This window comes from Tamandua tetradactyla, chromosome 5 (assembly GCF_023851605.1).
Source record: "Tamandua tetradactyla isolate mTamTet1 chromosome 5, mTamTet1.pri, whole genome shotgun sequence".
In the NCBI taxonomy this organism is placed as follows: domain Eukaryota; kingdom Metazoa; phylum Chordata; class Mammalia; order Pilosa; family Myrmecophagidae; genus Tamandua; species Tamandua tetradactyla.
The window spans coordinates 31,781,005-31,794,015 of NC_135331.1; the positions used below are offsets into that span (position 1 = coordinate 31,781,005).

At 43.3% G+C, this 13,011-nt stretch overlaps 1 protein-coding gene across 6 annotated transcripts in view; it reads left to right on the top strand.

Annotated features, from left to right (window-relative positions):
• MORC2 (MORC family CW-type zinc finger 2) overlaps positions 1 to 13,011 on the top strand; it is a 63,630-nt gene that overhangs the window by 18,072 nt on the left and 32,547 nt on the right. For 5 of the 6 annotated variants that reach the window (XM_077160538.1, XM_077160535.1, XM_077160539.1 and 2 more), the window contains 6 exons: positions 4,433 to 4,501; positions 5,027 to 5,117; positions 8,272 to 8,380; positions 11,756 to 11,915; positions 12,030 to 12,141; positions 12,665 to 12,790. In XM_077160538.1, coding sequence (XP_077016653.1) covers positions 4,433 to 4,501; positions 5,027 to 5,117; positions 8,272 to 8,380; positions 11,756 to 11,915; positions 12,030 to 12,141; positions 12,665 to 12,790 — 667 coding nt within the window. Of the gene's footprint in view, positions 1 to 4,432; positions 4,502 to 5,026; positions 5,118 to 5,150; positions 7,954 to 8,271; positions 8,381 to 11,755; positions 11,916 to 12,029; positions 12,142 to 12,664; positions 12,791 to 13,011 lie in introns of those variants that run through there. The other variant, XM_077160540.1, reaches the window with a different exon arrangement.

Here is a 13,011-nt window from a genome sequence, read left to right on the forward strand (position 1 = left end):
TTGTTATATACTTTTTTATTGCAACAGGAAAAGAAAATCAATGCATTTTACAAATTTGAGGCCAGCAATAAGTTGTAGACTTTCTTTCCAGACATTTCTATGCCATGTTCCTCATGGTAAATAACCTGGATACAGCCAGTAGGTAATATTTTTGGGAAATAGAAACAGGAATCAGATGCGTGCTATAACCACTTTAGAAAGGTTTGAGAAAACAGGCAGATTGCAAGCATTGTTTAAATGGTGCCTAAAGCCCCAGAGTGAATTTCTGCAGGGCAGCCGTGCCACCAGAGAGTGAAGAATGAAAACATCCTGCCAAGTTTCAAGGCCTTTGGGCAAAAGGGACTGTCAGGCAGAGCAGTGAGCAGAGGGGAAGGGTGGCTGGAACCACAGGCCCTGTGTTTGGACCCCCACCCAGGCCACAGAAGAAGGAATTCTTAAGAGTGTAACAGAAATCCTGCCTAAGTTTCCGACTTACCAAGCCTACCCTTCCTCTGAGTTTTAATTTAGCAGCTCCGTTTTATATCTTGTCTCTTCTCACTTTTTTTCCTGTCTTGTCCCCAGTGGGAGTTGGATGGAGGGATGTCTGGCTGAATTGGAGAAGCCAGTCTTGGCCAAGTTGGGGAAGCTTGTATGATAATCTTTCAAAGCTGTCACCAGGCTCTGAAGCAAAAGCTGTTTTTGTCCTCCCTGCCTTGCTTCAGAAGAGGGACATACAGTCCCCAGCTGGTTAGACTTTGCTCAGTCCAGAGTTCCTCTCCATCGGAATCCTTTTTTGGAGCCCCAGAGAACTTGATTTGTTGCTCAGATGTGGCCTCTCTAACTTGGCAGATGAACTCACTACCCTCCCGTCTGCATGGGACATGACTCCCAGGGTTGTAAATCTCCCTAGCAACATGGAACAAAGCTCCTGGAATGAGCTGGGACATGGCATCATGGGATTGAGAAAGCCTTCTTGACCAAAAGGAAGAAGAGAGAAATGACACAAAATTACGTTTCAGTGGCTGAGAAATTTCAAACAGAGTCGAGAGGTTATCCTAGGAGGTTATTTTTATGCATTATATAGATATCCCTTTTTAATTTATGGGTGTGTTGGAGTGGATGGAGGGAAGTACCTGAGACTGTTGAGCTGTGTTCCAGAAGTCCTTGATTCTTGAAGATGATTGTATAGTTGAATTGCTTTTTTAGTGTGACTGTGTGATTGTGAAAACCTTGTATCTGATGCTCCTTACAGATGAGTAAAGAAGTAGAAAAAAATGATTGGATGATATGGGAGATAAGGGGCAGGGAAATTGGGTGGATTGGGGTACTGGTAGTTGTTGAGAGGGAAGGATGGGGAGTGTGAAATGTATGAGTTTTTTTCTTTTTATTTCTCTTTCTGGAGTGATGCAGATGTTTGTCAGGTGATCATGATGATGAATATACAACTATGTGATGATATTGTGAGCCACTGATTGTATACTGTGAATGGGCTATATATGTGTGAAGATTTCTCAGTAAAAATATATTTAAATAAATCCATTTTTGAGGCTTCAGATATGCACCTCCTGTTCATGTTTTTTTTAACAAGCTCTTGAGGTGATTCTTATGTACACCATGTTTTGTTCTCTCTCATATACTCCTCTGCCTGCTTTAGCTTCAACCTTCGTGTTCTTACCTGATCTACTAATAGAGTGTGAACTATTTTGATGGTTTGAAGCTTTGTGTATACCAGAAAAGATCATGTTATTTAAAGCTAATCTATACTCATGGGTGTGGACCTATTGTGAGTAGGGTCTTAGGTTGAGATGTGACCCACCTCATTCAGGGTGGGTCTTTATCCTCTTACTGGGCTCTTTTATAAGAGGATAAAAGACAGAGAAGCTACTAGAGACAGAAAACAGAACAGACAGAAGCTGAGAGAGAAAGACAGACACACAAAAACAGAGAAACCACAGAAACTAAGGAAGCCATGAAGCCAGAAGCTGGAAGCAGTGAAACCCACAGAGAAGGGAGAGACCAGCAGATATTGCCATATGTCCTGCCATGTTACAGAGGTGTTCCAGATCGTTGGTAGCCAGTCTTTGGGGAGAAAGCATTGCCTGTTGATGCCTTGATTTGGCCATTTTCATAGCCTCAGAACTGTAAACTTGTAAGTTAATAAATCCCCATTGTAAAAGCCAACCCATTTTCTGGTATATTGCATTTCAGCAACTTTACAAACTAAAACAATGATGGATTCCATTAGATTGTAAGCTCCATGAGGAGTGATCACATCTGCATTGTTCACTGCTTACATTCTCATCACAGAGCCTGGCATATATGGAGTGCTCAGTAAATATTCATTGAATAAATGAGTGATTAGGATAAGCATTGTGGCCAGGTGAACACACCGCACCACCTCTTTACAAAGTTTAAGAAGCCGTGGCTGTGTCAGCGAGTCATCTTGGCCCTGAGGCTGGGTTGCACAATTGATTGTAGGTCTGCACACTGCTGTCTTTTTACCTACTGGTTATCAGTCACTCTGGCCGGAAAGATTTCTCCTCTTCACAAGTGAAGAACTATTTCACTCCTTCTCTTACCCTCATAAAATCACATGGGAAAGTTTTGAAATGAAGCCCTTGAGCCCAAAGGAATCCAGATCCACCAAGTGCTGATTGTGTGCTAAAACAGCCTCCCAGTCCTGTTTTAAAACAAGGGCCTAGGAGCATCTAGTGTTCAAGGACTGCCCTTAATCCTTGTCAACTTTTCAAATGCTCTTGGCATGAACCAATTTCTAGATCCTAAAGCAGAGCCTTCCTGCACATTTTATAGCCGTCGCATTTGGCAAATGGATCTTAGCTAGGTTTAAAATGCTTCTTTTACCATGCTCTCTGAACATGACCCAGTGTGAATCTCTGTGACACTTAGTTTTCTCCAGAAGGAAACTTTGGAGACTTTTTGCATTATTTTTTGTAGCTGCTGCTTGCTTTATCTCACTTGGAGTCTTCAGATTATAATAAGAGGCACTACCACAAGGAGAAATTTTTCCTCTCTACCAATAATACTTTCAGGAAGATCTTTGACCTTTAACTTTCAAGAAGCACTTGTTATTAATGTTTTAGCAAGTTCACTTGAATACTGAGTACTTTTAAAAAATATCTGTGGTTTCTAGCCTTTCTGAAATAGCATTTTAAATTACATTAACTGGTCCATTTAACAGAAGGCAATCACGGCCCACTTGACTCTTTTAACTCCCAAGATTCCCCAGCTTAGTTGTACAAAGTTGGTGAACTACAACTTGGGAGGCTTTAAAAATCCTCGATTGAAAACCAAATTCCAACTGTATCTTATACAGACCTTCATTTTAGTAAAAGTGTTCCTTTTATCCCCATGCAAAGAAGTGGACCAAGCACGGTATCTATTCTGGTCATGTTGGCATTAGGGTTTCTTGCTTGGTCTGTGTAGAGCTACAGTGGTGGGTCCCTTTGCTTTTTGTCTCTGCCTCATGTCCTCCTCTCCTTTGTTTCTAAATGCTAGTGATTCCAAGGCCAGTATTATTCCTCCTTTGCCCACTTAGTCCTCATCACTGGGTCAAAGACACCTTGGAGACCATCTAGTATAGTCCCCTCCCCTATTTAGGAATCTCTTTTCCTATGATCATGACATACTTGGACCTTGGTTACTTTGAGTGACCCCTTGCTGCTGTAGAAAACAGCTGCTGGAAGAAGAGGTTCTTCTCCTCACTGGATTGGCAGCCAGTCTGTTGTATTCCCTTCCTGTCAGCTGGGGAGCCTTGTCAGTTGCTCTGTATCTTATTGTCAAAGGACTGTTTTCCTTCCTATCAGGAAAGTGTAGTTGGGAATGAGACCAGCTGTCACTGTACCCTGTGCTGTCTCATGCCTGGGTTGGGGAGCCATTTCAACGACCCATAGTAAGCAGAGGATGTGACAAGGACTACAAATACCCTAGAAGCTACAGTTAGCCCAGGGAGAGCCACATATAGTAATTCATCCTCTAGATGGCAGCTGCTACCACTCTGCCCACTACCATGTCTGGCTTGATTATTTTGTTTTTAAGGCTACTCCGAACTTAACTCACAAAGGAGATGCCCTTTCGAATTTGAGCAGTGTTGGTTAAGTGTGGCATGTAGTAGTTGGAGTACTTTCATGGCTTGGAATCCAGGAGGAGAGAGGCAGAGGGCAACTGAAGTATATGTGAAATATATACTTGGCTCTAGAGGGGTGCTTTAGATTCTCAACCTTTGTCATGGACTAGAAAGCATTGGAGACTCTTTGATGGGGAACTTCCTCAAGGGTGAAGTTCAACTCACTGTAACTAAAATTGTTAGAAGAAGTTAGGTTTGACCTGAGCTTTTTGGAGCAAGCATCGCATTGATCCACCTTCTAAACATTTATTTATGTTGCTGCTCTCTGGTGAGTAACTGTTCACTAATGGCAGATACTTCTTTTTTCAGAAAGGCGAGAGGACCTTCGAGGAGGATTTATGCTTTGCTTTTTGGATGATGGTGCGGGAATGGATCCAAGTAAGTGATTAGATAGGTATGGCTTTTTGGGGAGGATGTAATTTTTGCAAAATAGTTATTACCATCCTATTAAAAAGTTGTTTTTCTTTGCCTCGCTGTTGTGACTGGAAGATCTACCTGGGGAGAAGGAAGTTTGTTGCAACATCACAGGCTTAATTCCACTAATTATTTGCTGAGTCTTGCCCTAGTGTGGGAGATAGAATCTGAATGGCATCATGAAGTCTGTCAAATTAACTGTCCTTTGACATGATGTTTACCGGCTTGTACAACATTGTGGTGCCAGAACTAAGAGGTTTCCCCCATCTTTATTACCATATTCTGATAACAGAATCACAGGTCACTAGCTATGGAGATACTTATAGGCCAGGTAAATGTTGCTTCAGTTTGCCTCATGGCTATGAAGTTACTTGGACAGAGGTTTTTGGTAGAGACGCAGTCCTGCTTGAATTTATAGCAAGGCTCAGACTTTTGACTCTGAGGAGCCTGGGAAAGAAATGCAAATCTTTATCTGTGTTTGCACTTCAGGTGATGCTGCCAGTGTGATCCAGTTTGGGAAATCAGCCAAGCGAACACCTGAATCCACCCAGATTGGGCAGTATGGGAATGGTTTAAAATCGTAGGTATAATAGAAGCCTTTCATAGGGTTCAAGATACAAATAAATGATCTCCTTCTCCACTTGGATGAGCTGTTTCCTCCTCCTTGTCCCTGCTAGACTGTAACTCCAGAATAGGAAGAAAGTCAGAAAGAAGGGTTAAAAGTTTAGGAGTGGTTGGCAGTACAATGATAGCTAGCTCCGTGGTAGAATTCTCGCCTGCCATGCTGGACACCTGGGTTCAATTCCCGGAGCCTGCACATGCCAAAAAAAAAAAGAGTTTATGAGTGGCATACTAACTGTTACCCAGCTGTTTGCCCCACATATTGAAAAGTATGAATGTCCATAACTAGTTAGGAAAGAAGGAGTTGGTTTTTCTGGGCACTGGACGCTAGAACTGTGCTCCCCTCCCTGTTGAAAATTCTTATTTTTACCCAGTGGTCAAGGATACAAGTTACTGTTTTGTGGCTTTGGGATGTATCTGGGTTGGTGATGGGATGTGCTTCATTCAGTGCAGCAGTATTCCCTACAACTGATGTAAGTAACACTTTATTCCAGGCACTGGCGATCCGGTGTGAAAAAGAAGGGCATGAGCCCTCCCTCTGGAGGAAGCAGCTTCCACACAGATGTCTTACAAGGCCCTATGGCAGGGACCCACCTAATGTCTTGATGGTCCTTGGGGTTTCTTTCTCAGCCCTTGGTTCCCACTTGTTTAGTGTTTGGAATGTGTTGTTCTGGTTTTGAGTGAAGCCCCAAGAGAAAGGTTTCTATTTCTGAAATGCTCACTTCCAGCTGTACATATCTTTGGATGGAATAAGATTTAGTGGAATTGGAGTTTGTGCAAATAGAATTATGAGTCATGTTTCAAATCTTGCTGTGAAAACGTGTTGTTTTGTTTGAGAGATGGTGGTAGTTTGACCCTTCAACAGCATCATTTGTGCCTCATGTAGAGTGTTTGACAGGGCTTTGGGTGTGTGGAGAAGAAAGGTATTGTTTCCAAAGAAATCAGGTCCTGTTGCCTGGACTTTGTGATTTGTCTCTCAGGGAAGGAACCAAATGATAGTAATAAGCACTCACTGTGTACCAGATACATTCAAACACTCTCATTTAGTCCTCATATAGCTATGTGAGGTGTAAATACTATTATTCCCATTTTCAGAGGAAGAAACTAAGGTTTATGGAGATGAAGTGACTTCCCCTAAAGTGTACAAATATAAGTGTAGAAATGGGATTATGAATCAGGTCTTTGTGACCACAAAGGCAGAGCTGCTATGTGTTTCACTTGAATCAGACAAGCTAAAATTCAGATCCCATCTCAACCACTTAAATACTTCTCTATGAGTGTCATCTTCCTTCTTTGTAGGTTTGGCAATATAAAACATATCAAGCAGTTAAGCATTAAATGTTGTTGGTGCGAGAAAGCCCCTATCCTGGTTTCTGGTTTCTAATTTTATTTCTTTCTTTGGTCTTCCCATGATAGATTGCTGGCCTGACTTAGTAGGTCCAGGGTAGACCATGGAATCTGTTTTTCAGAGGCTCTCCAAGTGATTCTGATGCAAGTGACTTAAGGCTTTCTGGAGTCAGTGGGATATAAGAAAATAAACACTGACTTCCTTTCTGGATTGTAGGCCAGCTTCCTGGTTGGTGGCCTCAGTCATGCCATTTCACCTCTTTGAAAGTCTGTTTCCCTGTCTAGAAAACTTGGTTTTAATCTCTAACATTCTCTCTTACAGAGTTAGTTTCAGGAGCAAATGAAATGTGACTCAGAGTGCTTAGCAGGAAAGTGTACAGAAGATTAGAGTGTCATCATTAGTATATTTTAGTAGAACAGCTTCCTTAAAGGGCCCATTGAGAGATGGAGCCATCTAGTGTTTGGTGTAGATAATATATTCATTTTGAAGCCGATTCAGAAATTATAAAATATTTCTCATTTTTGGTGAGAATAGGGGTGAAAAGCAGGAAAGGCAGCAGAGAGGTGGTGTTTTGGGTTCTTGCTACTCAGGTCTCAAGGCCAGGATGAAAGACAGAGGGAAGAAAGAGGCACCAAGAGAAAATGTTTGCCAAATTAGGGCAAAAGCAAGCTTTGACGGAAGGCAAGTTAATTTGCATTATTTTGCTATGTGTGAACTACAGAGAGGAAGGAGAACTGTGAGATTGTCAGGGGAAAGGAGCATTGCCAGCACCTTGGGAACTGGAGGAGGAGAAATAAGACTTGGCAGCCCCCACATAATCTCTGGATAGTGTCCTGGGAGTTTTCCTAAGTCTTTGGGGAAATAGGTCCTGGCATTCATTTGTGTTCTTGGCATGCCTTTCTGGTTTGTATTTGAACATCGAAGAGGGTAATAAGGCTTCCCACCTCTAACATCTCCCTGGGGTATTATGAGGACTAATAAGATAATAGTCATAAAGCCCCAGAAGCAGCCCCAGAAGCTGCTTAGAAGAAAGGAGCTAAACAGCCCATTGTTAAGTGGGCAGGCTCCCATTAGTGCTTGTTCCAAGTTACTTAGGAAAGGCCTGTCCCTGCCTGCTTCTTGGATGATTTATCTTGGCCAAACAGGAAGACAGCAACTGATTCCATTCAGGGTTTTGCCTTATAGAAGGCAGTCTCAAAGCATAGTTCCCAGAAACCTGTTGCCTTCAAAAGCAGGGACCTGCCTGTGTCATAATGAGCTTGAGGTGGTAAAAATAATTGTGAGACAGAAGATGGCTGAAGTTATTGGACATGAGCCAGTTAAAGGCCTCCTGAATTATCTTTTAGTGGTCAAGAACTATGTTTGGCTCAGCCTTTGAGGACTTGTGAGCATACACTTTGGGCTGTTCCTTGAGGGCTGTGCCTTTTGATGAATTCTGGGATAGTGAGTAAGTATGGTAAAGAATGCTACGGATAAAAGTGAGCCCTTGGATCACTAGTGAATAACTATGGTGAAGAATGCCACAGATAAAATCTAATGAATTTCAGGATAGCAGAAGAGCAGAGGGAGGCTTGTTGGATAGATGGATAGAAAATAGGGAATGAGGGCTGTGGGATTCAGCTAAAGGTCCTGGGATTTTAGGAAGGCCTTTAGGAGAACCCTCTAAAAAACATTTTCAGTTATATGTGGAGGGTGTTTTTTTACTCCTTTTTCAGATGAGCCTTTGAATAGCTTGGAGAAAACACCATTTCTGCCTCCCTTTCAGGGGCTCAATGCGCATTGGGAAGGACTTTATCCTCTTCACCAAGAAGGAAGACACCATGACCTGCCTCTTCTTGTCTCGAACCTTTCATGAAGAGGAAGGCATTGATGAAGTAAGTTCCCACGTCATGATCTGAGTCATCATTCCACATTTCCTGGGTCTGCTCCGGTTTTTTCATAGATTGTTTGCAGTGTTGCGCTCTTTGGGGTTGCCAAATTGGTGCTCATGTCCCCTATTGTGGGAATAGCTTTTGGATGAATTGAATGAGGGATTAAGGCATATCTAAGATATTAAGATATTTTAATGTAAGAGGGAGTGACATTTCAAAACACTTCAGGGAATAGCTGCCTTGTTTCTGAGGATGAGACCATCAGGTGGCAGGAACCAAGAATTGAATTTGGGGAGCTCCCCTAGACCTGCAGCTTGAATTAAATCTGAGGGTATCAACATGAAGTGTTGTTTTACCAGAGAGAATATTTGGGGCTTCCTGACTATGGGTGGAGACCGTAACTGGCAGTAATAATAAGAACAGCAGTGTCTTTCCCATAAGATAGTGATTCTGTGGAATGTGCTATGAGCACTTTTTCCTTTTGAGGAAATGCTTTGCTCTAACAACCTACATCAGACCCCTGCAGGACCCAGACAGTCATGAAACAGGTGAGCATATGAAAAATGTAAGTGTAAGCACATTGTTAAATGGCAGCTGACATTCAGGCTCACTTTGGGAAGCCGATTATTGCTTTGCTGTAAGGAAGGTGTAAAGGATCCAGAATATTCTGATTGCAAAAGATTTTGGTAATTATTTCACCATATAAGGTAAATATATCTTCAGTGGATCCTCCTTGTGGCCTAGGGGGCTCAGATGCTTGCACAGCTGGTCTTGTGAAGGGATCAGGGAAAACCTATGGTCTGCCCAGCCTCGCAGTAGACTCTTCCTCCTTCTTACCCCTGTGAAGTAGAGGCCTGGGCTTGAGAGAGGGGGCTCTGAGGCGCTACAGAAAGAAATCAGAACCTAAATCATAGCAAACTAGTTCATGCTGGGTATCTGTCATCTTTACTTAGCAAATGAATGGATTTGTTTGCTTTTTTGCTACAGTATCTTAGTCATTCAGCAAATGTTTGGAGTGAGGTAAGTGCTGTTGTTGGAAAGAGCAGCGTGTTGGGAGAAGCAGCCCAGGCTGGGATCCTCACGAATGTTGAGGACCGAGGGTAGTAGGAAGAGGATGTTCCAGGGCACTTGGGGCTGGAGAGGGGAGTGGGAGGATTTGGCACACGGGTGACCTGTTGAAAGGGGGATGTCTTAAGAGCATGAAGCGTCCATTTCTGGCCTGATCAAAGGGCCTTGTTGTGTGTTTGGGACTTTAAAAAGAGTAGTCCTTAAAGGTACCTTAAGCAAGGGTGTCCTGAATCAGGATTAGATTTTCTTGTAGAAGATCTTTTTGGTTTTTGTGTGGTGATTGGGTTAGAAAGTTTGGGGGTGGGATTCTGGATGAACCAGTCAAAAGACCCTGACTGTGTGTAGGTGTAGCTTGGCCTGGGCTCATGGCAGGGAGGTAGAAAAATGAAGTCCATATACCTTTAGAATGCAGACCCACAGATAGGGTGATTATTGGGAGGCATAAAGGGAAGAAGGGGTCATTCCTGACTCATAGTTCATAGAGTTGCACTTGGGATCGTGGGGGTCTGGAGAATGGGAGAGGGGCAGATATGGAGGGGAAGAGTGTAAGTTTTGTTCTGGAAATGTAAAACCAAGTCTGGGTTTGGAGCTCTGAGGTCAGGGATTCTTGGTAGTGAATGAGCTCACCTAGAAGAGTATAAAGTAAGATGAGGACCTCGGATCTCAGGCATGCTTACCAGGCCAGGAAAAGGAGGAGATGACAAATGAGTCAGAGGATTTGCTAGAATGGTAGGAGGAAAGACAAAAAGTAAGAATGTTTTGATTGGAGGGATGGGTATGCAGATGGCATGTGAGAGTACTATGAATTAATGGATCTTGTCACCTGGGACTGTTGGGAAAAATGAAAAGTGTAGAGTGAGCTATAAGTTCACAGAACATAAATGGAACTTGATTTCCCTGATGAAAAAGCTAAGTTGAAATTTTCTCCTTACTTGGTGCTAGAAGGTCACTGTTTTGGATTGTACTCTAGTACAAACTCAGCCAAGCTTTCAAAGTTAAATCATTTTCAGCTGAGGAGGAATGTGTCCAAACGAGTGCTGAGGTTGCATACCATCAGGGTGAAGCTTATAAGAAACCAGTAAAATGTCAAAGAAGCTTAACAGTTTTTTACCCTGTAACTCATTAAAATGCAGGTTCCCTTTATCCTTCTCGTGACCATCTGGTTTGAACCTCAGAGGCACCTCCATTGGTTTGCTTTGTGGGGTGAGGGTTGTGGGGGTATCCCTTTAGATCATCTTTGCAGGGTGTTCCACTTGCAGTGGGGAGGAGCATGTTAGGGCCCCTGGGGAGGTGGCTTTTGAGGCAGGGTCTTCAAAGAAAGAGTAGTATTTTTAAAAATGTTACTTAAATTGAAAAACCTATCATATGTTTGGAAGAGAAGAGTGTATTAAAATATATGTACAGTTGAGAGAATAATTATAAATTGAACACCTGTGAAGCCATCAACCAGGTTAAAAGAAATATTTCATCATTAATTGATATTAGAAGTCCCTATGTGTCCCTTACAATCATGTTCCTTACCCCATCCCTGAAGAAGCCACCCCCTAAATTTGTGATGACCATTCCTTGTTTTCCTTTATAGTTTACACCTGTGTGTGTCTTTAAATAATACGTAGTTCAGTTTTGCCTGTTTATGAATTTCATATAAATAGGCTTATACTGAACCTTATTTTTTGAATCTTGCTGCTTTCATGTGACATGTTTGTAAGGTTCATCGCTGTTGATGCTGATGCTGTTTCTTCATTTTCATCACTGTTTAGTATTATGTTTATATAGATAGTAAAGTTTAATTTATCCATTCTGAGTTGAATTTTGGGTTGGTTCCATATTTGGCTATTAGAAATAGTGTTGCAGTGAGCATTTTCTTTTACATATTAACTGGTGCTTATGTGTGAAAGTTTTTCTTAGGATATATACCTAGCAGCAGCACGTGAGTTGTAGGTATGTGTATTTTTAGATTCACTAGATAGTTGCAAATGTGTTTTCCTCAGTGGTGATATAGGATTTATGCCAATTTAAGAAAATGGCTGGGTATGTCTCAAATGGAGGGAACAGCCTGTGCAGAACTCCAGGGAATAAACCAGAACATCCAGAGAGGAATAAGTGATGTGTACTAAGGCTTGGGAAGGGGCAAAAGCTGAGGCTTGTGAGGAGGGCTAAATAAAGCCACGGAGCCTCTGCTGCCAGAGTGAAGTGCTTGAGACTCACCTCTGGGCTGTGTGGAGCCACTGGAGGGGGGTAGGGACAAGGTAGATAGGAGAAGGTTCTTCTGGTCCTCTCTCAAAGTGTCTGCCTATGCTTACTCCAAAGGTAATTGTCCCATTGCCCACTTGGAATGCTCAGACCCGGGAACCTGTCACTGACAATGTGGAAAAGTTTGCTATTGAGACAGAACTCATTTATAAGTACTCCCCTTTCCGCAATGAGGAGGAAGTGATGACTCAGTTCAGAAGGATTCCTGGGGACAGTGGTAAGTAGGCCTTGAGCCTGCCACCCCTAGGATCTGGGAGTTCCAGAGCCATGAGTGAAGTGGGGATGGGCTGTGGGAGCCTGGCAGAATGAAAAGAGGATTCCTGTTCCCCAGGAACATTGGTGATCATCTTCAATCTCAAACTCATGGATAATGGAGAGCCAGAGCTAGACATAGTCTCAAATCCAAGAGATATCCAGATGGCGGAGACCTCCCCAGAGGGCACGTGAGTATGGCTGGGAAGGGAGTGAGGCTTGGAACTGGTGTTCATTCTCTTAAGGGGAAAAAGTTCAGGAGGTGACTTTAGGGAAAGAGAAGACCTCATTCCCTGGATTGCTCCTGGTGGCATCATTGACGTTGATGGAGCTGAGAACTCCATGTCTTTTTGCCACAAGGACGAAGGGATAATGAGAAGGATAACAGATCCTCAGCTAAGCCAAAAGAGAAGATTGATAATCACCTGGTCCAATTCCTTGATCTGACCAAATAAACTGCTGTGGCCTTTCAGAATAGCTTAGTGTTCTGTAGTGGGTAATGGCAGGCCAGGAACCCAGCCTCAGTGGTAACCACCTGTGTCTGTGGGGCACCTGTGTAGGGGCAGGATGGGCAGAATGTGGTGCCCATGCTGAGGGAGCTCCCATGAGGCAGCAAGAGAGGCTGAGATGCAAGGAGGCCAAGTGGAGGTCTGCAGAGAGGACATTATCGTGGGTGAGTGGTGGCATTCAACACTCCTGTCCTCTTGCCTCCAGGAAGCCAGAGCGGCGCTCATTCCGTGCCTATGCTGCTGTGTTATATATCGATCCCCGGATGAGGATCTTCATCCACGGGCACAAGGTGCAGACCAAGAGGCTCTCCTGCTGCCTGTACAAGCCCAGGTAAGGCCTCTGCGCCTTGTTCTTCTGTCTGCATATGAGGACAGGGCCTGGGAGCACTTTTCTGGGGCATTGTTGGGGATACGCAGGGTGAGAGGGTCTAACAATGCTGCCTGCTTTTGGTTGGGCCTTTGTGCTACCTATGATTTACTGCAGAGGTTGCCAATGGCTTCTGGAGGTTGGTTGGCTTAGCTTGTTAGCTGTGAGTGCTTTCTGTGGCATGG